This window comes from Erythrolamprus reginae, chromosome Z (genome assembly GCF_031021105.1).
Source record: "Erythrolamprus reginae isolate rEryReg1 chromosome Z, rEryReg1.hap1, whole genome shotgun sequence".
Classification (NCBI taxonomy): domain Eukaryota; kingdom Metazoa; phylum Chordata; class Lepidosauria; order Squamata; family Dipsadidae; genus Erythrolamprus; species Erythrolamprus reginae.
Window position 1 is genome coordinate 103,004,020 of NC_091963.1, and position 26,971 is coordinate 103,030,990.

Sequence of the window (26,971 nt, forward strand, 5' to 3'; positions counted from 1 at the left end):
GGGTGGCGTCGCTCCGCACCTGAGAACTGCAAAGGGGCCGGGAGGGGCGAGGACCGGAGGCTTTCTACAATCCCTTGGGGAGCGCACATCCTGGCACAGTCGGCGCAGCGGAGCCAATTTCCAGGTAAAGCAGGGGAAGGATAGGGCGTTGTGTGTTAGAGTATGTTTATAAACGAAGCAAAGCGACGCCACCCACGGAAGCTTTTGTCCTCCTTTGAAGGTTGGCACGCTCTCTCAATTCGGGGAACTTTCTTGCAGGAGGAAGCAGGAGGCTGGGAGGGGGCGGAGGAGAGAGCGCTAGGAGGAAGAAAAGAGGGGAATTCACTCCTCCCCTTCCTTGGGCCTTTGCCTAAGCAAGGCTTGCAGTGCTGACTTCCTCTAGGGTTTCTGGAGCTCTTTCCCCCCTCCCTCCTCCACCTCGCTTTCTTTGCACGCCTGCATGCACGCACACTCAGTGCCTGGGTTTCTTAGCTCACCGCAGTCCTCCCCTCCCCTCCCTGGCGGAACAACTTGGAGAGGTGGCCGATGAAGCAGCCCGCCCGTCAAGGAGCTGCAGGAGTCTGGGGAGGAGACTGGGGAGGCGCTGCTGGAGCCCGGCCCACCCTCGGCCAGGCACAAGCAGCAGGAGGGCCGCAGGAAAGCGAGACCTAAGTCCAGAGAGGGGCAGCCGCCACGGGTGCATGGGCCATGGCTGGGGCACTTCCGGGGATTTCTTCCTGCTGGCTGGCGACTCCCAGACGGGACTGACTGCCACCGTGCCTCGCAGGACTCAGCCCCACGGCCGCTGGTCAATCCCAGCAGTGGAAGAGGTACCCCATGCCTGCAGAACGAGCGCTGCGCTCTCTGGCCTCACCTAGTGGTGGGTGCTGTTGCTGCTGGCTTGGGCGGTGAGATTCGGCTTCTGCACATGTGTAGAAGCTGAATCTCGTGTGGACGGCGCGTGCCAATGGAGATTTTTGCCAGTGTTCCACAGTGTCCTGGCTACAGCCCACCACTGCCCCCACACCACAGTCAAAAGATGGTGTTCTAAGCTCAGCTATGGTTCGAGGAGGATGCCCAAGTTGAAAGCCCCCTCCCCCCGAGTAATGGACGGAGAGATAGAATTGTCTTGGGAGGCAAAACCCACAGCCACTCAATTTTGTTACTGTTCTATGTTTAAACTTACACCACTGAAAGTTTAGTCTTACATAATTAATCTTAAAATCAAGTTTCTAGTTCTTATATCTGTGAAGAATGTTTGAGAAGGGCCCAATAAAACTGTCAAACATATTAGAAAGGCTACATACAGCACTAATTTACGCATTTATGATTCATAACATTGTAGCTTTAACTTTGAGCTAGTATTACATGGATGTGATAAAAACATTTTAAAACTCAAAATGAATATACTAAGGGAAAAGGGTTTTTTAAAAAGACTTTTAGCCCTCCCTCTAAAGCATTTTTTAAAAGAGAGAATTTAACTGGACCAAGAAAAAGAGCAGTCATATTAGATGAATACATTTATCACAAGCACAATTACAGTTTGCTTTATTATATGAACTAAATATTGCAACCTGATAAGCCAATATTGCCCATTTATGAATGAAGAGCAAAACATGAATAACAGGACAAAAATATATATCAATGGAGGGCATTTCAAGCAACTGATAGCTTGAAAATTTTAACAAGAACAAATCCAGACCACTCTAAGATGAGAAAAAAACTTTTTCCGAGGAGCAGAAAAGCAACTATATACTATCCACCAATTTATTTTCTATGAATGAATTTCCCATTATTTTCCACACAGTACAATGTTATGCAGGGCCAATACTATTTAGATGCCTTGCAAAGGCAAGGAAGGAGAAAAAGCAAAATTTTGAATTCCTTGGGAAAGCTTTATTTTTTACAGCAATAGTGCCAGTGGAAAATCAAATTATGTGTCCAAAGGGAAAGACACATAATTAAAAGTAATAGGGATGGACAGAAACATAATTTTAAACAAAGCTGTACTGCCATCTGAGCAGTTTTCACGAACTGCGGACAAGTCTTTCCCTTTATACTCTGGAATATCAAAATTGATGTCTCAAAACATTTTAAATATAGACATCTACTATATGATTCATAAAGTATGTATACCCTATGCATCTTTCAGATATAGATTATATCCAGCTCTCCCACCAAATACAAGTTTATAGCATTTCCTGTGTGTACATAGTATCTGTAGTATTTATACTTCAAATGGCAATTAACATGATCTTTAATCTTTAGGTTAGAAACTTTAATTTTATGTCTTCCCTCTCAATCTTGAAGAATTAAAAAATAAAAATTAGCAGTGTTTGATTAAGAAGCCCAATCTGTTTTAAACAAAAGGTCTTAAGAGCAGGTTTTATACACATCCAAGGGACATACCCAGGTAAGACTAAGGAAACTTACCGTATTTTTCGCTCCATAAGACGCAGTTTTTTTCCTCCCAAAGTAGAAAGAAAAATCAGCCCCGTCTTATGGAGCGAAGATGCAGGCAGGGGGGGGGGAGGCTGCGAACTCGGAAGCGCCATCCCGCCGGCTGGCTGGCTAGCTGCTGCCTGGCCCCCTCCCTCCCGGAGGAGGGTCTCCCTCCGCACCACCAGCGGCGCTCCCCCCGCCAGCCAGCCAGCCAAGCCCCGCGCCTGCCAGAACCGGCTCCTGGCTCTCCCCCCGCCGCCCGTCGCGTTTGCAGGAGGTGGGGAGGGTCGGGCGGCCCGCCAAGGCCAGGAGGGACGCCGCTGCCCCCCCTTCCCTCTCTCCGCCCGCCGCTGTGTCTCCTTGACGCCGAGAGGAAATGCCTCTCAGCGGAGGTCTTCAATGTCAGGGGCGCACGGGCGGTTGCGCGCGCTCCCTATCTCCCTGCTAGCCCACTCGGAATACAGTATTCAAAATAAGAAAAGCCTTTGCCGGCTTTTCTTATTTCCGAGTGGGCTAGCAGGGAGATAGGGAGCGCGCGCAACCGCCCGAGCGCCCCCGACATTGAATATCACCTTCGCCGGCCCCGCCTCTCCTGCAACCCCCTTGCTGGGAGCCCGGGACGAAAGGGCTCTCGGCAAAGGTGAGGCGGGCAGGGCGTGCGCGCGTCACCGGAGAACGAGAGTGAGTGAGAGCAACAGACAGCAAGATAGAGAGAAAGTGAGAAAGAGAGAGTGAGAGAAAGGGGGGGAGAGAAAGAGATAGCAAGAGAGAGAGAACAAGAGAAAGAAAGAGCGTGAGAAAGAAAAAAGAGAGAAAGAGTGAGAGAGAGAGAAAGCAAAAGAGACAGAAAGAAAACAAGAGAGAGAAAGTGAGAAGAAGAGAGAGAAAGAGGGGGAGAGAGAGAGAAAGAGAGAGGGGGAGAGAGAGAAAGAGAGGGAGAAAGAGAGAGGGAAAGGGGGGAGAGGGGGGAGAGAAAGAGAGGGAGAGGGGGGAGAGATAGCAAGAGAGGGAGAGGGAGAAAGAGAGAGGGAAAGGAGGAGAGAGGGGGGAGAGAAAGAGAGAGGGAGGGAGAGAGAGGCGATAAAGGAAGAGGAGAGAGAGAAAGGAAGAGAAAGAAAGAGGGATAGAAAGAGAGAGTGAGAGATGCTCAGTGAGCCTTTCTTTGAAGTTGCCTTTCTTTCTTTCTTTCTCTCTTTCTTTCTTTTTCTCTCTTGCTCTCTTGCTCTTTCATTCTTTTTCTTTCTCTTGCTTTCTTTCTTTCTCTTTCTTTCTCTCCTTCCTTCCCTCCTTCCATTTCTTTCATTCCCCCTCTCTATTTTTATTTCTCTTTCATTTTCTTTCTTTCTCTCTTTCTTGCTCTTTTTCTTTATCTCTTTTACCTTCCCTTCCTCTATTTCTTCTTTTCTTTCTCCTTCCTACCTTCTTCCCTCCCTCCCTCCCTTCAGTCCTTCCTCTCTTACTCTCCCCTTTCATAAGTTTCCTTGCTTCCTTCCTCTGTTCCTGTCCCTTCCCCCTTTCTTTCTTTCCTTCCTTCCTTCCTTTCCTCCCTCCATTTCCTGCTTTCCTTTTCCTTCCTCCCTTCTTTCCTCCCTCACTCCCTTCTTTCACTCCTTCCTCTCTTCCTCTCCCCTTTTTGGCTCAAAATATTTTTTTTCTATTTTCCTCCTCTAAAATCTAGGTGCGTCTTATCAGCAGGTGCGTCTTATAGAGCGAAAAATACGGTATTTGAGAGCCTAGAAAGACAGTTCCTATAATTGATTCTGATCAAATAGAACAAATAAACAAGTAGCTTTCTGCTTTCCTATGAAAGAAATTGCTGAACACAATTTTACCAGACTGCAATCATAAAACCTGCCTAAATTAGAAGCAACCGACAAGACATTATTATATCATCTGAGCACTCATTTTTGGGCAAGCAATTGTAAAGCTTTACAGAATCAGACCAATTAGGATAGTGTGGATTATCTTTATATGACACTTACTTGCTTATTTTACTCAGACACTATGTTAATATTTATTTACTATTCATGCTTTCAAGTACTGTAAATGTCTGCTACCAAAGTAACCATGACTGAACCTGGGACCTTTTGTATGCAAAGCAAATATAGGCATTCCTTTAAAAATCCACGAAGAATAACTTCTACTGTATTAACTGCCTAAGCATTCATGAGAGATACTAACTCATGAATAGAAAGGCCTCCAGTTCCTAGTCATCTATGAGTAAAGCCTGGATGCCAGAACCTAAAAATATTGATATTTCAGTCCGCAGATTGATTAAAAGCACCTGGTGCCCTTGAATCTGAAATGTGGAATGCTATTCACCTATGTTCCTCCAGGAATTATAGAGTGAACAACTGAATCTCATCCCTTTCGCAATCATTTACTAGGTTTCTGCCTACTTCTAGATTTGACATATTCCCTATTCTTCCACACTTATATTAATTGTGTCTGAAAACACATCACAAGTTCTTGTTTCACAATGTTTAGATTCTTTTTTTTAAAAATTAAAAGTTGGCACTATATTTTGACAGACCAGTATTTTTGCGAGTCTGCGGAGAGGGGCGGCATACAAATCCAATAAATAATAATAATAATAATAATAATAATAATAATAATAATAATAATATTTTTTAAAAATAAAACAATTAAGTATTTTATTTCAGTGCTCGGGAATTTTGAAACTTCATCCCAACTACTGTATTAATAAAGTACAACTTGGTAGCTTGCAGTAATATGCTATCCTAGAAACATGTCTTTGAGAATGCCAATTTAGATAAGTAGGTGATTTCTGGAATTCTTAAAATATAGGGTCAAAAGGGGAAAAAACCAGAAACAACAGGACTTCTTTTTTTAATACAACTATGAAATCTGTAATAGATAGATTATATTGCTAAATTTTATTTATTTCCTGGTTTCTGTGTGTACACACATAACTAAGAAATAAATAAATGAACAAAGCAATATAATATCAGCAGGAAAGGAGGTGATAATAAAAGAGAAGTACTCCAAGGAATACCCCCCCCCCCCAAATTACCTACCAGTCTGTCAATTCCAGGTTCCATCTTGCGGTCAACCCTAAGACTATGGGTTGAATCACTTAATACAGGGTCACAAGGAGGCATCTCACCAAGCTGTACCAGTCCCTGCAAGGGAAATGGAAAAAGATGATTGCACTTTGTCAGGCCAATTCTCTTTCAGACTACGGCAAGAATAAAATATACCATTACATTTCATTCATTGTATTTTGTTTCTTTGTACCTATCATCCTCCCCTTTCTCCTGCAAGATTCTGTCTCTGTTTTCTTTTCTACTAATTAGCAACTTTAACTTTACTTTGCTGCATGCCTTAAAATTCCTGTTCTGAAAAATTCAAATTAGTGAAGACATCCATTCTAGCATTAATCACACTCTAAAATTATAGCTGTACATTGGAGGACTGGAAAAGGAAAGTGAAGGAAAATATAATATATTCTTATGAAACAGAATTGAAAATGTTAGAAAACTAAAAGTTTTTGTTGTAATAGGCAATGTATTCCCTGCAAATTACGTGCATATATAGAAATGAATCCATCCATAGCACCAACTGTAAAAAACTTTTAAAAGTGGGAGTGCGCTATTAATTTTATGAAAAGCTAGGTGACTCTGAAATCACTGAACATAATACTATTTCTACTATTAATAATAAAAATTTAAAATGATCCCTTAGAGTTGAGTTTGTTTCCCTTACATAGATTCCTCTCTATTGTTTTCTTTCACACAATATTGTACAGAAGTGGTTTGTCATTACCTTCTTCAAGAATATTTTTTTGTCCTCTGAAACCACAGCAGGCAAACTTAAGGCATTCTGATAGTCTCCCATTTAACTATACATAACTGTATCAGCCTAATGTTGTGATGGCGAACCTATGGCATGCGTGCCAGAGGTGGCCTGCAGAGCCCTCTATGTGGGCATGTGAGCCTACACTCCAGATCAGCTCTGCCACACATGCACGCATGACTCCCGCTGGCCAGCGGGTCTTTGTGTCTCTGCTCTGCGTACGTATGGGGCATGCAGGGGGCCAGGCACAGGGCCGTATGTGCACTGCATTTTGAGGGTTCAGGCATGCGCACACACTTTGGACACTCGGTCCGGAAAAGGTTAGCCATAATTGGCCTAGTGTATTTAATGCTGACACCTGCTAATAGTTAAAAGCCAAAGTCAATGGGATAAGAAAAATATGACAGGTCAATGATTGCATGGATACAAAACTTTGGATACATAATAACACTCACGGAATGGGAAAAAATATACACAATCAACTATAAAATGACACTCGCGGTTTCCTACAAAGAAAATCTCTACAAAATTATATACAGATGGCACCTTCCACCAGCTAGGCTTTCTAAAATGTACCCAAACGTATCTTCTCTCTGCTGGAAATGTAAAAAAAATCAAGGAACATACTATCATATGTGGTGGACCTGTACATACGCCCAAAAATTTTGGACACAAATTAAAAGAATAATGGACCAAGTCATATTGATAAAGATTATAATTAAACCAGAGCTATTTCTCCTGGGCATTTTTAGACAGAAATTAAGTAAAGAAGACAGATACCTCACCATCCAAATACTAACGGCCGCCAGACTAACATATGCACAACATTGGAAAAACGAAGGCATTCCGACAAATCTAACCATCATTACTAAAATTATGGAATGTGCCGAACTAACAAAATTAACAATGGAAATTCAGAACAAAAATGATTCAGAGTTCTACAAGGCCTGGGAGAAATGGTTCAGAAGGCTATCCAACTCTAAAGATGACAAAGCGAAAAATAACCAAAATTGTTTAATATGAACCAAAATAAAGATATGATACCTTTGTAATTTGGCCACATGGTAAAGAAAAACTAGACAATTTCCTCACACATCTCAACAGCCTACACCCCAAAATACAGTTTACTATGGAAACAGAAATCAATGATCAACTTCCCTTTCTAGATGTACTGGTCTATAAAAAACCCAATGGCAGCCCAGGACATACTATCTACCAAAAGAAAACCCATACCAACCGTTATCTAAATGCACACTCACACCACCACCCCGCACAAATCACCTCAGTGGCCAAAACTCTCATCACCAGAACCAAACGCTTAGCTGACCATGAGCACTTAAAAACTGAATTGAACAAACTCAAAGATGTACTAATTTCTAATGGATTCAAAGAGAAAACAATAACAAAACTAATCAATAAAGAGACACCCCCCAAAAAACAAGATCAAGAACAGGACAATGGCACCACCATCCTTCCTTACATCAAAGGCACCACGGATAAAATTAGTAAAATTCTGCACAAACATAACATCAAAACCTCATTTTGCACTAACCAAAAAATATCTAATATCCTAAGGAGCCCCAAAGATAAAATCCAATTGGAATACCAAGGAATCTATGAAATCCCTTGCAAAACATGTGCAGCCACATACATTGGACAAACTAACCGAAGAGTGAGCCAACGCATAGCAGAACATGTGAATGCAGTCAAAAAACAAGAAAAGACCTCCTCCCTTGTCCAGCACATTAAAAAAACAGGGCACGAAATTGACTTTGAAAAAACTAAATTACTCCACAAAACAGAGAATTTATATAGAAGAATTTCTCTAGAAGCTATCGAAATTGAGAGAAGACCCCTTTGTCTAAATAAAAGAGATGATACCTCCCGCCTGCCAGAGATTTGGAAACCAGCCTTAAACAAAATAAACACTTCATAATAATCAGCATGTCAATCCTTCTAATAATTATGATTTTAGAATTTTATATTTGGAAATCAGCCTTAAACAAAACACCTCAAAAAAATCTCCATATCATTCCTTCTAATAACTATGATTACACCAACCAATCAGATCACTGAAACGTGGTCACCCAATCTATTTGCTACATTCAAAGCAAATCTCCACCCCCACACTACATACTAGGAAGAAATGTCAGTTGCAAACATTCCATTTAAAACAACACAAAGACTACACAGGGCAAAACCCGAACTCAGAACAATCTACATATATATATATATGAATATACAATCTACATATATATATATATGAATGATGAGGCAGCAGCCATCTCGATCACCGGAACATAGAAACTTTAATAAAATCACTTAGCTTTCGTTAGCGTGCTGCTAACTTCGTCAGAGTTTTAAAATGCCGTGGGAGACAAACATCTTTATAAAGCATTACTCAGTCTGCTCATTGCCCGTGTCACGGGGCCACACCCTTCCCTCCCCCCTGCGGTAAGCCTAATTGTGGGCTTAATCATGCTGGCTGAAGGGAGATCTACCTCTTTTGCTCGTGTTTGTTGCCTTTTTCCCATCCCAAGGGAGGGGGTGGAATTGTGAGGCTTAATCCTGCTGGTTGTAGGGAGACCTGCCGCTTTTACTCGTGTCTGTTGCCTTTTTCCCTCCCCAAGGGAGGGGGTGGAGTTGTGGGGCAATGCTTCGGAGGTGTTTGGTATTCCTTTCTTCCCCCCATTGTCGTTGTTACTGTTTATAATGGTACATGTCTGCTCTTGCAATTTTTTTACCCATGTCCTCGTCCTAGGTCTACACTGTTCTAATCCCCCCTTGTCCTCTATGTTAGACTTAAATTGTGCCCCTCCACCTCTACCTCCGTATTGCTCCAGTATGTTCCCTTGTTTCTCGGGGGTTATCCCACCCTCATGTGGCTGGTTTCTATGTCTGGCCTGGGGAATTCTGCTGGGGGCTGTGTCCAATCTTAATGACCCATCTCCTTTAAGTCGTTGTTGGTGCCTTAAAGCCTGGTATGCCGATGGCATATCGATGTGTCTATTTAAAGAATTTTCATTCGAGAACCAGGCTTCTTTTAGGAGGCGACCTCCCTTGGTTTCATCCCGTGCCAGAATCTCAGTTCCGGTGATCGAGATGGCTGCTGCCTCATCATTCACGTATGTACCTGGAACTCGCATTTTTAGGACTATTCTTGATATATATATATATATATATACACGTATGTACCTGGAACTCGCATTTTTAGGACTATTCTTGATATATATATATATATATATCCCTTAATTTTCAAATTCAGCTTAAACATGTGACATATATATATATATATATATATATATATATATATATATATATATATATATATATATATATATATATATAATGACAGGCAATGTTTTTGGTTCCCTGGACAGCACCATTTTTCCATTCCTATTTCAAGAGTTCAGCCTGCAAGGGCTGAAGAGATGACACTAAAAAGGGCAGGGCTAAAATATTCCAACTCCTACTTTCCTAAAACCTCTGATAATTTTGCAGAAATTCAATTGCGGCCTTCATGTTGTATGCCTTGGGCTTAAAATATTAAAATTATTTTTTACTCCTTTAAAACTCAGAAAAATAAGAAAATCCAGTTAATCCCAGATGCACCCAATATGTCATGGGAGAAATATAATGGCCTCCACCCAAGGAAAAAAAATGTCCATGCCTGAACAGATCTTTAATTAGTATCTAGTTTTCTAAAACTACTTTTGGGTTTGCCCTCACCTCATTTAATCTAGGTACGCAGACATTATCAATTGCTGTTTACTGTATCAGATTATGAAAACTTTTGGGCCTCATTAACTACTTATAGTGTATATTTATTTATTTATTTATTTATTGGATTTGTATGCCGCCCCTCTCCAGAGACTCGGGGCGGCTAACAGCGACAATATGTGCATGTACAAAGAGACAAACTATGCACTAAAATAACAAATGAAATTAATTTATTAAAAATCAATGTGCAGTAAATATTAATACAGTACAGTGGTACCTCGAGATACGAGTTTAATTCGTTCCGGACCTGGGCTCTTAAGTCGAGCAGCTCTTATCTCGAACGACTTTTCCCCATAGGAATTAATGTAAATAATTTTAATTGATTCCAGCCCTCAAAAAACTCACAAAGTTAGTCTAAATTATGCAGAAAGACATGTTTTTAATGAAGAAATGTACATGTACATATAAATGAATAATGAAGTTTCTTTCACTTAACTTGTAAACTTTCTTAAACTTTTAAATTTACATATGTTCAACTTCTCTGCCACCCAATCCTGTAGGACAGAGGTCCCCAACCCTTTTTGCAGCAGGGGACCGGCTTTAAGCGATCAAGAGAGGAATGGGTGAATGAATGGACGGAGGGTGGGAAGGAAGGAAGGAAAGAGGGAAGGGACAGGAACAGAGGAAGGAAGCAAGGAAACTTATGAAAGGGGAGAGTAAGAGAGGAATGAGTGAAGGGAGGGAGGGAGGGGAGGGAGGGAAGAAGGTGGGAAGGAGAAAGAAAAGAAGAAATAGAGGAAGGGAAGGTAAAAGAGAAAGAAAAAGAGCAAGAAAGAAAGAAAGAAAGAAAGAAAGAAAGAAAGAAAGAAAGAAAGAAAGAAAGAAAGGGGGAAGGGACAGGAACAGAGGAAGGAAGCAAGGAAACTTATGAAAGGGGAGAGTAAGAGAGGAATGAGTGAAGGGAGGGAGGGAGGGAAGAAGGTGGGAAGGAGAAAGAAAAGAAGAAATAGAGGAAGGGAAGGTAAAAGAGAGAAAGAAAAAGAGCAAGAAAGAAAGCTGCAAGCACCCCCCCGAGCCCCCCAGGCCGGCTGCAACCTTTTAAAACACGCGCGCCGCTTCGCAGCTGTCTCCTGAAGCCGAACGCGGAAGTTAGCGTTTGGCTTCAGGAGACAGCTCCTTGGCGCTTGTATCTCGAATTTGGGCTTGTAAGTAGAACAAAAATATCTCTCCCCTCCCAGCTCTTATCTCAAGTTGCTCTTAAGTAGAGCAGCTCTTATGTCGGGGTTCCACTGTACTACAAATCTGAATATGAAACATTTTTACATCTCTGAAAAATAATATTGTAACAATTCTCAGCATTCTAACAGAAAAATCAAGTGACATGTTACGTAAGTGCAAATTTAAAAGGATTATTTACACATGATAGCTATGGTAAACTCTAGGTTTGTAAAGTGTAAGACTTAGATAACTTTTGTATCAAAATCAAATACTTTTTAAAACCACAGAATAAAAATAAAAAGTATTTTGATGTAGGATTTTAAGTTAGCTTTCTGAATCAACTCTGCTTGTCAGGTTGGTTGTGAAGCAAGCAAGCAAGCAAGCAAGCAATGACCATGGGACATTGTGATGATCATAAATGCATGCCAGTTATGAAGTGGCCAAATGACAATCACATGACACAAGAACACTGTAACAGTTGTAAACATAAGGTTTTTTTTTAAAGAACACTATTGTTAACTTCAAACCATTGCTAAATGAGACAATCTGTAAGCAAGGACTACCTGTACTTTTATTCTTATATAAAGGACACAAACAAGCAATAACAATGGATGTTTGTAGAGCCAGCAGCAGCTATTTTGTCAAATTATGAGCTTTGCCAATGATGCCTACACCAGGAATCAGTCCTTCTCATTTTATGTATTGGAGGTTAAAAACATTCAGCTTATAAATCTAACTGCTAACTTATTTGCCTATTTGAAGGAATAGAGAAATGGGAAACATGCTATTTTTTCTCTGTTGATAAGAACAAAAATTTTGCAACTGTTCTTCCTGGCAAAGTTCTCATCTACATAATTAAAATATGTTCGCATTACATCAGAATATCACACAAAATGGCAAACAGGTCATATGATGTATCTCTGTCTGTAATAAATCATTATAAAGAAAGCTCAAGTGCTGTACAATGTTCTGTAAACATCAGGGTTTCTATCAATGACACTGCACTAGTATGACACCTACAATTTCAAAACAATCAATATCTCTAATACCTGATGTCTTTGTTTATCACAAGTTAACAATGTCCATACATTTCTTTGAAAAAATGTAACACCTCATATCCCACCTTTGACGAATCCTGCTTCTGACCTTCAAACCTACTGCAGGTTTGAAAGGAAACTACAGCCCACCAATCTCCACACCTCCATCCCAGACACACCAACAAAAGCCAAACCTCCTACAACTGACCCCATCCTATTGGGGTTCACAACACCTGATGATCACAGAAAAGAAATTGCAAGATCTATTTCATAAACAGAAGCCAGGAAAAGCACCAGGCCCAGACAAATTAACTCCTTGCTTACATTCATTTCATTTCATTGGATTTGTATGCCGCCCCTCTCCGTAGACTCGGGGCGGCTAACAACAGTAATAAAAACAACATGCGACAATCCAATACTAAAGAAGCTAAAAACCCTTATTTTAAAAACCAATCATACATACAAACGTACCATACATAAATTGTGGAAGCCGAGGGGGAAAGAATATCTTAATTCCCCCATGCCTGGCGACAAAGGTGGGTTTTAAGAAGCTTGCGAAAGGCAAGGAGGGTGGGGGCTATTCTAATCTCTGGGGGGAGTTGGTTCCAGAGGGCCGGGGCCGCCACAGAGAAGGGTCTTCCCCTGGGTCCCGCCAAACGACATTGTTTAGTTGACGGGACCCGGAGAAGGCCAACTCTGTGGGACCTAATTGGTCGCTGGGATTCGTGCGGCAGAACACGGTCCCGGAGATAACCTGGTCCGATGCCATGAAGGGCTTTATAGGTCATAACCAACACTTTGAATTGTGACCGGAAACTGATCGGCAACCAATGCAGACTGCGGAGTGTTGGTGTGACATGGGCATATTTGGGAAAGCCCATGATTGCTCTCGCAGCTGCATTCTGCACGATCTGAAGTTTCCGAACACTTCTCAAAGGTAGCCCCATGTAGAGAGCGTTACAGTAGTCGAGCCTCGAGTTGATGAGGGCATGAGTGACTGTGAGCAGTGACTCCCAATCCAAATAGGACCGCAACTGGTGCACCAGGCGAACCTGGGCAAACCCCTCGCCACAGCTGAAAGATGTTTCTCTAATGTGAGCTGTGGATCGAGGAGGACGCCCAAGTTGCAGACCCTCTCTGAGGGGGTTAATAATTCCCCCCCCCCCAGGGTAATGGATAGACAGATGGAATTGTCCTTGGGAGGCAAAACCCACAGCCACTCCGTCTTATCAGGGTTGAGTTTGAGTCTGTTGACACCCATCCAGGCCCCAACAGCCTCCAGGCACCGGCACATCACTTCCACTGCTTCACTGACTGGACAAGGGGTGGAGATGTAAAGCTGGGTATCATCTGCATATTGATGATACCTCACCCCATGCCCTTGGATGATCTCACCCAGCGGTTTCATGTAGATATTAAATAGCAGGGGGAAGAGGACCGACCCCTGAGGCACCCCACAAGGGAGCAACCTAGAGGATGACCTCTGACCCCCCACTAACACCAACTGCGACCGACCAGAGAGGTAGGAGGAGAACCACTGAAGAACAGTGCCTCCCACCTCCAACCCCCCCAGCCGGCGCAGAAGGATACCATGGTCGATGGTATCAAAAGCCGCTGAGAGGTCAAGGAGCACCAGGACAGAGGATAAACCCCTGTCCCGGGCCCGCCAGAGATCATCCATCAGAGCGACCAAAGCAGTTTCCGTGCTGTAGCTGGGCCTGAATCCTGACTGCTGAGGACCTAGATAATCGGCTTCTTCCAAGGACTGTTGGAGTTGGAGCGCCACCACCTTCTCAACAACCTTCCCCATAAAGGGAAGGTTGGAGACTGGACGGTAGTTGTTAAGAATGGCTGGGTCCAGGGAAGGCTTCTTGAGGAGGGGGCGCACAAGTGCTTCCTTGTAGGGATCCAGAAAGGACCCCCTCCCCAGAGAAGCGTTGACAATCTCCTGGACCCAGCTCCGTGTCACCTCCCTGCTGGCCGAAACCAGCCAGGAGGGACACGGATCCAGCAAACAGATGGCGGAACTCATAGCTCCAATGGCCTTGTCCACTTCATCAGGTGTCACCAGATCAAAATCTTCCCAGACAGGTGGACAAGTACGGGCCCCAGTCACCTCGACTGAATCGTTATCAGTCAACTCTGTTTCCCAATTGGAGTCGAGGTCCGCCCGGATCTGAGCGATTTTATCTGTGAAAAACATGTTAAAATCCTCGGCACTACTCTGCAAGGGTTCCCCAACTCCCCCCTGGTTAAGAAGGGAGCGGATCACCCTAAACAGAGCGGCCGGGTGTGATTCCGCTGATGCAATCAAGGTAGCATGATACGCGCATCTTGCCGCCTTGAGCGCCACTTTGTAAGTCTTAATGTGAGCTCTTACAAGTGTTCGATCGGATTCACACTTACTCTTCCTCCATCGCTTCTCTAGACGTCTCTTCTGGCGTTTCAACTCCCGGAGCTCCTCGTTGAACCATGGGGCTCTACGGGGTCTAGCGCCACGGAGAGGTCGCAACAGCGCAATTCAGTCAAGAGCCTCCACTGCAGCCTTGTTCCAGGCCTCAGCCAGAGACTCTGCCGAGTTGTGGACGAGTGTATCTGGAATAACCCCAACAGGATTTTATGGATGAGGTCTGTTAAAACTGGAATGGGTGAAAAGGCATAGAGGAGTTCTTGGGGCCAAGCGTCCTTACAGCGTTTGTTGCCTCCGCTCCCGGGTGTGAGTACCAGGAAAAGAATAGGGGTAAGTTGAGCATTGGCTGTGGTCACAAAGAGGTTGACTGTAGGGAGTCCGAATTGGAGACCAATCTAGTTGAACAATGCCGGGAGGAGATGCCATTTGCCTGGATCCAGTGTCTGATGGGAGAGCCAATCTGCTTGAAAATTGAGCTTCTCTGAGATGTGGTCTGCCAAGAGGGATTGGAGATGCCTCTTGGCTCACAGGTCCAATCTCATTGCTTCATGCATCAAGACTCACCCTGATGGCATATGCGACTCTTGTTTGCGATGTTGTCTGTCAATATTAGTACATGTTGCGCGTGAATTAGATGGTGAAAATGCTTCAGGACTAGGTGGACTGCTCTGCTCCAGCCAGTTGAATGGTTGTTGAGCCTCTATTGGGGGACCATGTCCCATGGGTTACCATCTCCGAGGTGTGGGCTCCCGAATCCAGTAGGCTGGCGTCCATGGTGACCATGATCTGAATATCTGAGAAATTACCACCTGGAACGTTTAAAGGATTTGGAAGATTGGTTACCTCTCTGACCCCTGTTACTTCTGCCCCTAGAACCGCTGTCTGATTGGGATTGGGAATGAAAAGCAAACTGACCTGTAGTTCTTGGCATGGCATCGTTGGGGTCTGGTTGGCAAAAGGAACGACGAAAGTAAGGATTAAACCTTGTGAGTTGTCTTCTTAATGGTGGGTCCAAGGATCTTCCTCTTATCGGACGTTTTGGTAAGGAGTGGGTCTAGTAGTTCTCCAAAGAGATTCTTGCGCTGAAGTGGACCTATAGCTAACTGCCACTTTTGACGGACGGCTGCTTGCCAGGGCTTAAGCAAATGGAGCCTTCTGGCCACGGTGGATGCTTCAATGGATTTCGCTGTGAAGCAGGAAGCTTGAAGCATGGTGTCCGTAATGTGCTGGGCCAAAGCAAAGAGTTTATTGAGGTCTCTGTTTTCCTCTTAGGTCTTCTAGGGAAATACGGTGTTGAATTTGTTATAGCCAGACTAACAGCTTTGGCAAAGAAGGGGGCTGAAGAGGCTGATTTAATAGCCCAAGCATCTGCTTGATGGCTTTTCTCCAGCATCTGTTCCAGCCTGCGATCCTCAGCCTTCATCACTTCTTCGGCCTCTCCTGGCATAGCAGTAGCTGAATGGAGTGATTTGATTGGCTCGTCTACTTTAAAGAGTGAGATGAGTTCCTCATAGGAAGGTACTACATTGAAGAACTTTTTATCTTTAGATGAATGAGCTGGTCCTGCAGCTGGAAGGGACCATTGGTTCAGAAGAGCCTCCCGGAAGAGATTAGGGTTGGGAATATTTATTTATTATTTATTTATTTATTAGATTTATATGCCACCCCTCTCCGTAGATTCGGGGCGGCTAACAACAGTAGTAAACAGCATATAACAAATCTAATGTTTAAAATAATTTTAAAAACCTTATTTAAAACCAAACATACACACAAACATACCATGCATAAATTGTATAGGCCTAGGGGGGGAAATGGTAGTTCAGTTCCCCCAAGCCTGACGACAGAGGTGGGTTTTAAGGACCTTACGAAAGGCAAGGAGGGTGGGGGCAATTCTGATCTCCGGGGGGAAATGGTTCCAGAGGATCGGGGTCGCCACAGAGAAGGCTCTTCCCGTGGGTCCCGCTAGACGACATTGTTTAGTTGACGGGGCATGGAGAAAAACCGACCCTGTGGGACCTAACCGGTCGCTGGGATTCGTGCAGCAGAAGGCGGACCCAGATGTATTCTGGTCTGATGCCATGAAGGGCTTTATAGGTCATAACCAACACTTTGAATTGTGACCGGAAACTGATCGGCAACCAATGCAGACTGCGGAGTGTTGGTGTAACATGGGCATACCTGGGGAAGCCCATGATTGCTCTCGCAGCTGCATTCTGCATGATCTGAAGTTTCCGAACATTTTTCAAAGGTAACCCCATGTAGAGAGCATTACAGTAGTCGAGCCTTGAGGGCATGAGTGACTGTGAGCAGTGACTCCCGGTCCAAATAGGGCCGCAACTGGTGCACCAGGCGAACCTGGGCAAACGCCCCCCTCGCCACAGCTGAAAGATTCTGCCGACCAGGAAGGACGTCTTCATGACATCAAAGCTCCGCCCATGGAATTCCCTATTGGGATTCCCCACCTCCTTTCCAGCCTCCAGATCGGCCAAAAACGCCGCCGCCGATCGCAAAAATGGCGCTTCACCAAGATCCGCCGCCCGGCTGCAACCTTCTGAAACAGCCGGGCGCTTCTCGGCGGCCTCCGGAACCCAAACCCAAATTTCCAGGTTCGGGAGAACGCCGAGAAGGGCCCCCCCCCGCTGTTTAAGAAGGTGACAGGCGGGCGGCAGCACTTCTCGGCGGCCTCCCGAACCCGAAAAGTTCGGGTTCGGGAGAACGCCGAGAAGCTTCCCGGCTGTTTTAAAAGGTGACAGGCGAGCAGCGGCGCCCAGCGGAGCGCCATTTTGGGATTCCCTCCCCCCTATACGCATTAATCACTTTTACATTGTTTCCAATGGGAAACATTGTTTCATGTTACGAACCTTTCGCCTTACGAACCTCCTTCCGGAACCAATTAGGTTCCTAAGACGAGGTATTACTGTACTTAATTTGGGACTTCTCATATTGGGCTAACAAAATATTTATTTCCCCAAAGCAGAAACTTTCAGTTTTTGTTCCAAAGTTCCAATTCTTTTGCCTATCTAATAAAATATGTAAACAGAATCATTAACCACCTGCAAGCCATCAGCATTTGCGGAATGTAACTTCAATGGCACATAATGCATCAATGTCAACAATGTCAATACAGTGATCCCTCGAGTATCGCGAGGGTTACGTTCCAAGACCTCTCGCGATAATCGATTTTTCACGATATAGTGGTGCGGAAGTAAAAACACCATCTGCGCATGCGCGCCCTTTTTTCCATGGCCGCGCATGCGCAGATGGTGGAGCCGGGGAGTGATGAAAGTGCGGAAGCCGACAAAGATTGCTTTGAATGTCGGCTGCCCCCGCCCCCCCCAGCACGTCCGGCGCCCTCGCCGCTACCGCCCGCCCGGCGCTCGGCGCTCGCCCGCCCGATCCACCCCTCTCACCGGCTTTCGGACACGGGTCCTCCTGCAGCAGCGCTGCCGAGCAGATCAGCTGCTGGGCGGCCGAAGAAACCTTCCCTGGGTCTTCCCCGCCGCCCACGCAAAGGGGAAACCCCGATCTTCGGCTCCTCACTGCTGCCGCGCTGCCGAGCAGATCAGCTGCTGGGCAGCCGAAGAAACCTTCCCTGGGTCTTCCCCGCCGCCCACGCAAAGGGGAAACCCCGATCTTCGGCTCCGCGCTGCCGCCGCGCTGCCGAGCAGATCAGCTGCTGGGCAGCCGAAGAAACCTTCCCTGGGTCTTCCCCGCCGTCCACGCAAAGGGGAAACCCCGATCTTCGGCTCCTCGCTGCTGCCTGCCCGCCGCCCGCGAGCAAGAGGGGGAGAGATAGAGAAAGAGAGAGAAGGAAAGAAAGAGATGAGAGAGGGAGGAAGAGAGTGTGAGAGAGGAAGAAGCAAGATAGAGAAAGAGAGAGAGAAAGAAAGATGAGAAAGGAAGGAAGAGAGTAACGTCATCGGGTGGGAAAAACCGCGGTATAGCAAAAAAACCGTGGAGTATTTTTTAATTAATATTTTTTTGAAAAATCGTGGTGTAGCCGTTTCGCGAAGATCGAGATCGCGAAAATCGAGGGATCACTGTATACCTTAGTATACATGGAGCATGTATTGTATATTAAAGCCACTATCATACCATTTGAAGGGGAACTGTTACTTCTTTGTCAAGACTATTAGCAGTTAGCAGTCAACATGCCTGTCTGTCAATTATTTTTCATTCTTGTGTAACCGGTTGACTAATGCCTTTTAATTTATATAATGTATTGCCTAAAGTGGTGAACTTGGGTGAAGGAAGTGAAACCTCAACAATCTCACTAAATGTTTGTGGATCAGTCACTTTCCCTCAGCCTAATTGTCATTGCTTATGAAAAGTATGCCTTTCTGAACATTTAGATAAAAGTTGAGATGAAAATAAGTATTATCTATGGGACCATCACAACAATTAGTCTAAAATACAAAGGAAATAATACACTGGTTCAAATTAGAGATTTATGAGGACTCAAATTTGGGGTGTATGTGTGTAAAGTGCTTAGAAAGGGGTATAAAGTACTATGAAATAGTAAATAAGTCTTAGTGCTACATTCCTAGATAAATTCCTGCAAAAGAGATGCAATTTCTATCAACCAGGGTGATCTACAATTAAAATTTGAGTTTTGCTTTTCCTGAATATGTTAGTGCAACATGTATTAATATAAGCTATTGTAGCCTGAAAGATGTACATTTTGAAAATAAATCTGATTAAAATGCATACTGTGATGTGCATTCTATATTGATTAAAGATCAACAAAATTATAATTCATTGTAAAACTAGGATAATGATGGCGAACTTGTGGCACATGTGCCACAGGTGGCACATGGAGCCATATTGAAGGGCATGAGGCATTATCCTATGTCAGCTCCAGCACACAGGAGCGCACTGGTCAGCTGGTTTTCGGCCTTGGGAAGGCTGTTTCGCCCTTTGGGGGCTTTCCTGAATCCCAGGAGTGCAAAAAACCCCAAAACAGTCCAATGGGCAAACTGGAAGTTTGATTTCTGGTTTATCCTTTGTGCTGTTTTTCCCACTCCAAAATAAAGTAATGCATGTATCTTCTATAATGTATGTAGCAATTCTACTCACAATTACACTTTGCTAAAAATTCTATTCTAAGACACATCTCAGAAACTCAACTTAAGACTGTAATATTTGCTTTGGAATTAAATCTAAATTCTCTTTTATTCCATGATATTTATGCTGGGAAATCACTATCTGCCTTGTTTTTGGAAATGCTAATTTTCATTTCTTAAAAAAGTTTTGCTATCGCCTTACATTTAAGGAAGCACAATTTATCTGAGATTTAATATCCTAAAGTTGTTTTGCAGGTATTCTACAGTTAATAAAAATTTACTTTCCACTGCCTCTCTCCTATTCTATACAGAACATTTATTCAATACAACTAGGATCAGTAATTATCTTCCTTTTTACTTAGCATAAACATTACATTTTACCAAATTAGCTGTTTGCCTGGTGCATATTAACATATTCAGTCTCAGTAATCTACACAATTACACAGTTCTCAATTTACAACCACTCATTTAGTGATCATTCAAGTGAAAAAGTGATTTATGAGCTCTTTCCACATGTTGCAACATATCTATGGTTATGTAAATACAGACGCTTGGCAACTAGCATGTATTTATAACTGTTGCAGTGTCCAATGTTTCTGACAAACAAAATCAATGGATAAGTTAGATTCATTTAACAGGCATGTTACTAATTTAATAACTTGCACTGATTTAATGATCCTGGCAAGAAAAGTCTTAAGATGAGACTCACTCAACCATCTTTCTTAGCAACAGAAATTTTGGGTCAATTGTGATTGTAAGTTGAGAACAATTGCTCGTTTCTGAACATGGATGGTTACTTTGTGGGATAATAACTTCTTTGCACATTGACATCAATAGGCAGATGGTTCTTTAGGGTCTAAAACAAATTATTTGTTCTGACTACTGGATAAACAGGGCAAAACAATTTCTTTGGTGGATGCAGTGATGGCCTCAAAAAAACCACCAAAAACCAGAAGGCAAATTTTTACAAAAATAATTATCATGTTTTTAGAGCTAACGTATCTTTTTTTGTAATTGAATAAATAATGCATAGATTCAATATATATTTACACGCTTCATATAAGCATGTGAATACGTAAGCATATATATTGGTTTTTTTTAGATTATTATCCAAAACACTGGATTACTCTCAGGACAACTACTGTTAAGAACTAGGTAACATCACTGGAAGGTGTTTATGCCTTCTCAAAGATTCCCAAAGCTGGAGTCCCACGAGAAACTGGAATTGAAAAATAAATGAAGATTGTTTTTTGATCTTCGAATGCCACAAATGCTATTTTTATACATTACAACTCAGCTGCCAGCAGTCTCTTTGCTGTTGTAAAACATGGACTGTATGTTAGAAATGAATTTTATTGTATACTTTGGGGGTGGGTGGGTTGATTTTTATGCAGGGATTCAAATGATCTAAAAACTATTTCAAGGGTTCCTCTGAGATATAAAAGTTCAGAATGGTGTGTGGGCAGTCATTTTCTGTATTTGCTATTTTTTATAGTACAGGTTCATGATAATTTGAAGATATTTCAAGCTTGCAGACATATTTGACGTCAGCTCCTGTAACTCCATGTCAGAAGAGCAAATAGTATTGACCTTCATCTCCCCAGGGCAACAGGTTGTGCAAGACTGCTACTGCTGAACTGTAATGGATATGGAAGATTCAGACAATGGACAACATTTCTGCTTAGCACTTCTTCCTACTTCTTCTGGATCCCATTTATACGGGTATCAGAAAAATAGGAGAAACACATGTGATAAACACATGTAATAAAATATTCTGAAATCACTTTATGGCCTATTTGTGGTAGCTATATCAAGCAAAGATAAAATAAATCTATCTACTAAGAATAGTTAAAGGGATAGATGTATTTTTAGGCCACATTCAAAACAATGTGATTTTGGGCAATGTGTAACTAAGTAAACAGAAAAAAACCCTTTATACAACTTTTAAAAACAACCCAGTATGTAAAATATAAAACAACCATCACATATAAAAAATTAAGTAACCAAAACTGACTTTATTGAACTAGATTCAAATGCTTGTGGGAAAAGCTACATCTTAAACACTTATTCCAATAGTTGCTGTCACTACATCCTCTATGCAGTGATATTTTGCAATACTGTTTTATCTTTTCTAAATAAAATTCTTTGGATTTATTTTAATTTGGCTGCCTTTTCTGTTAAAATCCACAAAAAATGTAACTTTTTAATTGGTTGTTGTTAGTCAAATATATGGACAGAGTCATTGGGTGTTATGTACCACCATTTCAAATTTTCATTTTATGTTATTATATCTGGCAGGGATTGGAAATAAATTAAATCTGAGAATTAATAAATTTAAGAGAAAGCAAACAGTAGTATTTTTGAAAGAACTGGCTGCTAGGACATTTTCCAGCAAAGTAAGAATGATTCCAATTGTCTTAGTTATTACATTTTGAGGCAATAAGATTTTGTTGGCTGAACTTGGTTTTTGGCATAAAAACCCTGTTTACTCTAAATGTCAACTTGTACCAGGGAAAGCAGCACCTGGTTCTCTTTAAATCAAGGGAGGCAACGTCACTATCACTCACCATCAATCATAGGGGTTGTGATAACTGGGAGTTTTAATTATAATTGCAGAGGAGTACAAGTATCTCCATCTTATCTAAATCATGCTGCAACATCAGAAACCAGAAATGTTATAATTCTCACCTTGGAAACCAGCCCATCTGCTCAGTCTCAAGGCCTTATTTCTAGGAGACTTCATAAACCTTGAAATCCAGCTGTTATTACTTAATGATAGATCATATGGTAATAAGGTTGCCTTGGTCCTCCATCTGATCCTGGACAAGAAGATTGACCTCGCGTGCATTACCAAAACATGGTCAGATGTCATTGAGGCATACGTGAGCTTGTTACATTTGTGTCATTTCTCTGAAATGTGCACTTCCAAGCTTCAAGGGCAGATCAGTTAAGAGCACTGCTAATCTCTCTATGGTCCAGCTACTATGTTTGCAGTAAAACAGACCTCGTTTGAAGGTCTGGAGGAGTTCAACTTGATTTCTCTATCCCCATAGTCAGAAACTGCTTGGGATTTTTGACTACTATGGCATCAACGGACCTCATACAGGTTCATGAGAGGACACCACAAAAGAAGTCTTATTTGACCTGTTTTTTGTCTTGGGGAAATGGCAACATTATCTGGTGCTGGAGGATGTTAATATCAGTCCCTTGCTGTTCACAGTTCTCCCTTTTGATCTTGCAGTGTTCTCTAACTTCTTTCTGTTGCTGAGAAAAAGACCCTATTTGACTGGCTGGTCCCAGGTGACTGAGTGCCCAATGGGATTATATTATAGATCCATCATTAATTATATTATAGTTTATCCCAAAGCTCTAATCATGGTTCAGAGGTCTTAATTATGGCCTGGAATAACATAGAAGAGTCCTGGATCAAATTGTACCCGTATGGAGTCTCTATGATTATGGATCCTACAGAGCTGCCTGGTTTAACAAGAGGTCTACAAAAATGGTGGAAGGTCTTAAGCATAAAACTTATCAGGAAACACTTAATGAACTCAATCTGTATAGTCTGGAGGACAGAAGGGAAAGGGGGGGACATGATCGAAACATTTAAATATGTGAAAAGGTTAAATAAGGTTCAGGAGGGAAGTGTTTTTAATAGGAACGTGAACACAAGAACAAGGGGACACAATCTGAGGAAAGATCAGAAGCAATGTGAGAAAATATTATTTTACTGAAAGAGTAGTATATGCTTGGAACAAACTTCCAGCAGACGTGGTTGGTAAATCCACAGTAACTGAATTTAAACATGCCTGGGATAAACATATATCCATCCTAAGATAAAATACAGAAAATAGTATAAGGGCAGACTAAATGGACCATGAGGTCTTTTTCTGCCGTCAATCTTCTATGTTTCTATGTTTCTAGGTCCAGGATATGAAATGATGAAAGAGACAACTGATGAAGAAAAAGCAAAAACAAATTCAACCAAGCAGAGGTAAAAGAACCTTTATCAGGACTTCCTTTGAGATGGAAAGAGTAATGAAGTAAGCTTATTTCTTTGGTTTTGGTGTACATGAAAACAACCCGCAAGCAGTCAAAAGGCAGTCACAAGACCATGGGGGTCAGGCTTTGAAACTGGGTTATAAGGAACTTTGGGGAGCTCCTTTGTAACTTGAAATAATCACTAAGTGATCAGTCATAAGCTAAGGACTACCTGTCTGTGTTTCTTTCTGCCCACACCTATTCTTACCTCTAGTTTTATCTTTCAATATCCAAATTTTTTCCTGATCCATCGCAATTGAGTGCCACCAGCAGGAAGAACTGCTTAGAGTTAACACAAATAACAACACAAAACCATAAAAAATTCAGTAGACTTAATACTAATACAACTCTGACAGCTTCAGAACACCATGCTGGAAGATCTTCACAAGTCATTATGGAGATTGTGAACCTGGTTTTAAAAGAGGGAAATTATTCACAATATAGGCTGCCCTCAGAAATCATTAGCTCTCTTATTCCTAATGTGAAAAAGAGAAACCACTAACCATTTCTGCTGCAATAATTGAGTTATGTAGCACTGTATAATGCTACTCAAATGTACTGCCATTACACTATTCTATTTTAAGCAAATAAAAGCAAACAAAAAAGTCCTAATTTTCTCTGATATGTTTCCGTTTAATTGTATGAATTATACCCTGTAATGGACAATAATAGACAGCAAAATTAAAAGGGTTGTGCCCAAACGTGTGTCCAACAGATGCAATGTATATATGAAATAAATCTATCCTGATTCATCAGAGGGGAATAATCCAGTATCAACAACTGCAAAGTACATTTTTAAACAACTGAGTTATGTACTATCTTGAGACTTCTGTAGAATTCTTCATCAAACAGGAAATAAGATAGAGAGATAATGTAATTGAATTAGTCATTTTAAAATACTGTGTATGTATCAAATTTTACCTAGCATATAGGACATTATTGTGCCTGCGCGGGTGCCCACACCCATAATTCAATGCCTGCGGAGGGCGAAAATTGCCTCCCCTGCCCCCTGGAGGCCCTCTGAAGGCCAGAAACAGCCCATTTCCCCATTTCTGGTGTGCCCAGTAGTCCTGTTTTTCCCTGGAGCCCAGGGAGGGCAAAAACGGCCTCCTCCATCCCCCTGGAGACCCTCCAGAAGCTAAAAATGCCCTCCCAGAGCCATCGTGCAAACCAAAAATCAGTTGGCGGGAGCACTCATGCATACTGCAGTTGAGCTAAGGCAATGACTCGCGTGCCGGCAGACATGGCTCCACGTGCCACCTGGGGCACCCGTGCCATAGGTTCGCCATCACTGATATAGGACAAAGAAGCAAAGGTTAACCTCTGGATATGTACTTAATGATAGCAGTAATTCAAAATTCCTTTTCTCTTGTCTTGAAAAAAGTAATTAAACACCTGGAAAGTCAAAGAGCAGAAATAAAGGCACAATGATCATTATATTAGCAAGGCCAATGGTTCAGAGCTAGTGTATCTGGAAAAGGTCAATTGAAGTTAAATTGATATCTGGTGGGTGAAATGAACAGATTAAATTACAAATTAATCACTCAAATTACATATTTTTTTAGTAGTAGCAAATTCCTATTTGGCCTAATTTGGGGAATATTTATTGTTTTCTAAGCTTTAAATGTCACTTCAATCATAGGTGACGCTAAAAGGTATATATTCCAATATGTTAACGAAAAATTAAATCAATTAAAATGATAAAACAGTTATCACATTCATCATCATACTGTGGAATGACACTCTCTGTAAGAACTAATCACCTACGACCAGGTAGGATTCAACATTATATCCATCTCCAAAGGCTTTCAAAAATAGTCAGGCTCAAGTAGCTTTACTAAATGCCAGCAGAGTTGGGCTAATCTGATCTCCTGATTTTACTTCTTTCCCCTTTTTATGCCACATATTCCAGGGAATTTGAAACCTGGCAAGCTAGAAATACTAATGAACATAAAAAACCAAGTTGCTCTGCAACTTCTGCTAAAATGTACTTCTAATACCATTCATGTTAGTTATATCTGGTGATAAAAATGCTAAGTCAGATGAAGCCATAAAATCCTGTCACCCTTTCCTGATGCATGCAACGCAAAACATACATTAAGATATTTGCAGTATAGGTAGTCTTCAATTTATGACCAGAATTGGGACCACAATTTCCATAGCTAAGCTAGGCGATTGTTAAACGAGACACACCTGTTTTTATGACCTTTCTTGTCACAGTTAATTTAATACATTTAATTTAATTTATTAGACTTATAAACCGCCCAACTCCTTACGGACTTACAGCATTGTTTAGAGAATAACTACAGTTGCTAAATGAATCATGTGATTGTAAATGGCAATCATATGACTTCAAAATGCTGCAATTGTCAAAAACAAAACATGCCAGTGTTTTGGTTTTGACAAACAACACGCTTGTGGGGAAGCAAAAAACCTTGCTAAAATATGTATCCCCGTGCGAGATTTTGCGTCCTGCACAGGTGAGGGAAGCAAAATTGCACTTGATTCCACACTCGCCCGCCAGAACCACAGAACTGTGCGCTATTAGACGTACCGGCAGGAGCCTACCACTGGTGCCATTGTAATGTGAACACTCATGAAACCAATGATTGTAAGTTGAGGACTATCTGTACCAGGGGTGGGTTCCTCCTGGTTTGGACCAGGCTGTGCGCACTGGTAGTGGCCCACTAGTGACATCACAATGATGTCACTGAACCTGGTTGGTTCTGGTCAATAGGCGCCATTATCTTTTTTTAAAAAAAAATTTTTTAAATTTTTCTGGGTTCTCTTTCTTTCTTCACTCACTCACTCACTCACTCACTCACTCACTCACTCACTCACTCACTCATTCAATTTTTATGCCACCCTTCTCCTTAGACTCAGGGCGGTTTACAACATGTTAGCAATAGCACTTTTTTTAACAGAGCCAGCATATTGCCCCCACAATCCGGGTCCTCATTTTATCCACCTCGGAAGGATGGAAGGCTGAGTCAACCTTGAGCCGGTGATGAGATTTGGACCGCTGACCTACAGATCTACAGTCAGCTTCAGTGGCCTGCAGTACAGCTCTCTACCTGCTGCGCCACCCGGGCTCTTTTATTGCTCCGTGTGACACCTGTGTCACACTTGCTGTAGGTTTGCAGCCCGGCAACTTCGCATGTGTTTAGAATCCTCCCGTCTCTAGCCAGTGTCTTCTAAAGGCTGTGGGGAGTGGGCTTAGACGGCAGCTTGGCAACATCACACGG

The 26,971-nt window shown here is 42.4% G+C and overlaps 1 protein-coding gene across 4 annotated transcripts in view; it reads right to left on the reverse strand.

The window, feature by feature from the left end:
* KANSL1 (KAT8 regulatory NSL complex subunit 1) overlaps positions 1-26,971 on the reverse strand; it is a 195,926-nt gene that overhangs the window by 53,318 nt on the left and 115,637 nt on the right. For all 4 annotated transcript variants that reach the window (XM_070729030.1, XM_070729033.1, XM_070729029.1 and 1 more), the window contains one exon: positions 5,460-5,564. In XM_070729030.1, the coding sequence (XP_070585131.1) occupies positions 5,460-5,564 (105 nt within the window). The remainder of the gene's footprint in view (positions 1-5,459; positions 5,565-26,971) is intronic.